The following is a 4,801-nucleotide window of genomic DNA, read 5'->3' on the forward strand; positions in this document are numbered from 1 at the left end:
TATTATAATTAAATATTGTCATATATTCTATTTTGAAACAAATATTCCGATTTCATAAAAATTTAAAACTCAAACGCTTAAAACATTTTTCCTATAATGACACTTAAAATTTTCTCTATAGCTTTTTGAAGCAAAACTTATGGAAAACTTAGTGTTGAATTTTTTAACGTTAGATATAAATACAAACAATTTTATGAATTTTGAACTACAAAATAATTTGCAAATATTCATGATTTTGACGAATTTTTGTCAAAATTTGAACTTCAAATGCTAATAAAAAAAAATTGTGCCTATGTATTCTTATAATTTTTTAATCACTATAACAATAACATATGAGGAACTTTGTATAAAATTTACAAGTATTTTGATAGGGCCAAAAATTTTTTATCGACACTTTAAAAAAAATTTCTCAAAAAAATCGAAAATTTCAGTGGTCTATAAATAACTCAAAAAAAGTCAAAATTTTTTGAAAATTTAACTATATACGGATACCATTGACATTAACATTTGGTGAAAATTTCAAGTATTTTCAGTGATTAGTTTTTGAATTACAACCATAAAAAAAAAATCGATTTGGTCAAAAACTGGTTTTGCGTAAAAATTGCCGTTTTTCCGTCATTTTTTTTTTGTTTTTCTCGATTTTTTTGAAAACTGTTGGAAAATGTTAATTTTTTACCTCTATAATGCACCAAGGATATTCACTTTTACATCGGAAACCACCCCCATTGTTTGAAATTGGAGCATTATTTCGACTAGTTATGCTGTACACAGACACAAAAAAAAAAAAACAAAAAAAAAAAAAAAACATACATCATTGTAAAATCAATACATTCTTCACTCCGTTCAGAATCTAAAATTAGTAGTGTTAAACCTTTCAACATCTACGAAAATTAACATATAAAAAAAAATATTATTGTTTTAAAAAACAATACGATGATATGACAATTTATTTATCATATAATGTATTTTAGTATTAAATACATTAATTTAGATATTTAGTAGATAGATAGATATTTAAAAGGTAACATTTAAGAATTCGATTAACATTGAAAAATTGAATCATTATATTAATCCCAATAAGTAATAGGTATTACAATTAATTGAATTAAAAAAATCCAATGAAAATTTTGAAATGAATATAAGGAAAAGGGGTTGGAAACTAATGAATTTGTTATTGATTTAATAGTTATTACAAATGTAGTAAACGTACCCTACATTTTTGCCTGGGTTCAATGAAAAAGATGCCAGATGGCTCATTGGTTGTTATGAAACTACATACCAATCATGAGCGTGAAAACAATGACATACAATTAGTAGATAATCTTAAAAATATTTTAAAAAGAAGAGCGGCCTCAGAAAGTACACAATTAAAATTAATTTATGATGAAGAATGTCGAAGGTAAATTATATATATTTTGTTTTTTAAAAAGTAAAACTACAATTTATTAATAATAGTTATATGTATTGTAGACATCCATTGTCAGCAAACTTATATCCGTGGTCTACTGCCGAATCGTTAATGCGCTTGGCTCGTAGATCATCTATGCCTCCTTTACCCGAAAATTTACAACAACTGGCAATCATTTTTGAAAATGGACAGTTACCAAGATATAACTGCTGTGATATTACCATATTTAGGAGCTGTGTGCAAGATATAGATGGGAAAAGTAATATGATATTTGCATGTCCAGTATTAACCCAAAATATAAGTAATATGGACATAGAAGAACTCCATGTTGATGGAACATTTAAAGTCATTCCGGCTAGAATGGGATATCAAATGTTGACTATTCATGTTATGATACAAAATTATGTAAGTTTTTTTTCCTTAAAATAAAATATACTCAATTTTTTAAACTTTTTATTGTAAAAATTTATTTGCAGTCAATACCATTAATATTTGTATTAATGGAATCAAAAACCAGAAATGCATACGACACAGTTTTCCATTATATAAAAAATAATATCCTAACAAATGTATCACCCACTATTATAATTACTGACTATGAAACAGCATTAAGAGATGTACTGCAATCATATTTTCCAGGAACACGGACTGTAGGTTGTTGGTTCCATCATAATCAGGTTGGTTAATATAATTATTAGATATGTGCTTTATAAAATGATTTATTTGATGCATACTTTTTTTTGATACAGGCTGTTTTCAAAAATATGAAGAGTAGGGGATACTATAGACTTGTAAAAACCAATGAAAATGCGTTGAAAAGTCTAAAACTTTTATTCGGATTACCATTACTACCACCTCAAGATATTGAAAGAGGTTTTCAATTAATTAAAATGTTTGCTATTAACCATGGAGTTGCAATGGATAATTTGTTCAGCTATTATGAAAGGTAACTTTACTAAACAAATAAATATAAATTTATGTTTAAAAAAAATATATAAATCATACAGAATTTATTTATTAATATTTTATCTATATAGGTATTGGTTGCGTCGTGTAGGTGCTCCAATTATGTCGGTAAATGGGCTTCCAAGAAGAACCAATAATAATCTGGAGAGTTTTCATAATCAATTAAGATTGAAATTCTCTGTGACACATCCTAACCTATGGATATTCTTAAGTAAATATACAAATATTTATTCATTAAGGTCAATAGAAGTTATAACTGACATTTAAGAGAGAGGGAGTGAAAATAGTAAATAATAAGTTATAAGACAACAGAGCGATAGGGAACATAGCTTTAACATTTTCCCAATTTTGAAATAGTATGAGTATTTATTATAACATTATTCATATTAAGTGAATATAAGTTCAAATTAAGCATACCTAATAACTATACATAAATAATAAATAATAACAATAATTGTATTAATATAATTTATAAGTAGGTAGGTAGTTAGTGAATTGACCATAGTCAAAACAAAAACATATACATTTGTCTTTGTTTAGCCAAGCATTATTTAATATCTATACTAACAGGGAAGTTAAAGTATACTTATGAATATACTGTATCACCTATTCATGTATAATTGACAATTGTTTACTTTAATTATGTTTTTAACAATGTAATTAATATTAAAGTACAATGCATAATAATTGTCTTATTTGCAATTGTTTCTGACTAATATGTAAAATTAACAGCTCTAAAAACTTGGAATCAAAAATAAATAACACTTAGTTAAACATAAATGAAAAACATTTTATTAAATAATTTAAATATTAATTAGTATTAATTTAAATATTACACAGTCCATACTACAAAGATTATGGTTAAATTAATAAATTTGTGTAGTATAATATTATATTTTTTATGCATTTTAAATAGATTAATATATTAATTATTTTTGGTATAGTTCGATTTTAATTTTAATGTAAAAAATGTATTACATTTTTTTTTATATTGTAATTACTAATATTATTGTTTTTATTTTTCTTTAATTTAGTATTTATCTTATTATTATGTTAGGTATTTTGAAAATCAATAAATTTTTTTTACTTTTGACCCACCTGAATACCAACTACATGCAATTTCCTACTATAAACAGTATCTTAAGTTCTAAGCTATAAAATTATTCCACAATTTATTTATTTATATATATATATATAAATTTTTTTGTTTTTTATTAGGTAATTTGAGTAATTTGTTTAAAAATTACCATATAATTTTTAACCAGCTCAGTAATAATCTTCAACCCACCAGAAATTTAAAAATGAAATATCTATTACAGTCAAAAAGAATAAAAAATGCTACAAACCAGTATAATGCTGGTGTTATAAGTATATGGCAATTTATGCAAATGGTATCTTATTCTACTTCAAGATACTTGAATCGACAAATAAATTGGGCAAATGAAGTAGAATTAGATCCAGAACCAGACATAGAAACTACTCAAGAAGAACATGTACCAGAAGAACCACCACCACAACCTGCAACAATTGAGCCTCAAGAGTCTGTTTGTATGGTCTGTATGTTTAACACTGCATCAAATAGTCAACAATTCATTATTTTACCTTGTGGTCATGCTTGGATATGTAACACATGCATTCAAAATCTGCCAACACCAACTACATGTCCACGTTGTAGGATGGCCAATGTGTCTTTCCAGAGATTGTTTTTGTAAATTTTATAAGCTTAGTCAAGTTAACTAAATATTTTTCAACTAAAATATTTTAGTACATATTTTTTGCCGTGTAAAATAAAAATCAATAAATGCAATTTATTATGTTAGCATTATTTATTTTATTATTAACTTTCTTTTTCAGGGGTTTCAAATAGGCAATTTACAATACTTTCCGTAAATATACGGTCCGGGCAAATACGGTTTAGTATTTTTTTTAATTCCGGAGGTATACGTTCCGGCCAAATACGGTTTTTAACTTTTGGATTCCGGCGATATACGTTCCGGAATTATACAGTCCGGATAAATACGTTCCGGGAAAATACGGTTTAATATTTTTTTAATTCCGGAGGTATACGTTCCGACCAAATACGGTTTTTCACTTTTGGATTCCGGCGATATACGTTCCGGATTTATACGGTCCGGAATTTATACGTTCCGCCCATTTATTTTCCGGATTAATACGGCCTCCCCTATGTACCATCAATCCGCAAAAAGATAGATAATGGGTACGCTGTGACCAAGACAAAGCTGAAACGTACCTATGCACGTTATCTGGGACGTGCATTCCAGCCGAACAATATCGATTCTGAACTCGATATAGAACAGTGCCAATTATTGGACGAAATACGTGAATTGATTAAATTCTTCACTCCGTTCGAAATTGCAAACAAAATCGATACGAATACCGATCTAAAAAAAGCACCTGGGTATGACC

General features: G+C 26.9%; 1 protein-coding gene across 1 annotated transcript; it reads left to right on the forward strand.

Moving 5' to 3' along the window:
- The first annotated feature begins 1,082 nt into the window (after nt 1-1,082).
- LOC149062118 (uncharacterized) lies at nt 1,083-4,148 on the forward strand. The gene is made up of 6 exons (XM_089216131.1): nt 1,083-1,399; nt 1,471-1,813; nt 1,885-2,085; nt 2,158-2,354; nt 2,446-2,585; nt 3,593-4,148. Exons 1-6 carry the CDS (start codon nt 1,233-1,235, stop codon nt 4,084-4,086), a joined length of 1,542 nt encoding a protein of 513 aa, XP_089072257.1. The 5' UTR covers nt 1,083-1,232; the 3' UTR covers nt 4,087-4,148.
- The last annotated feature ends 653 nt before the right edge of the window (nt 4,149-4,801 follow it).

The sequence above is a fragment of the Diuraphis noxia genome, unplaced genomic scaffold, assembly GCF_037042655.1.
Source record: "Diuraphis noxia isolate RWA-SAM2 unplaced genomic scaffold, SU_Dnox_SAM2 contig0001, whole genome shotgun sequence".
Lineage (NCBI taxonomy): Eukaryota > Metazoa > Arthropoda > Insecta > Hemiptera > Aphididae > Diuraphis > Diuraphis noxia.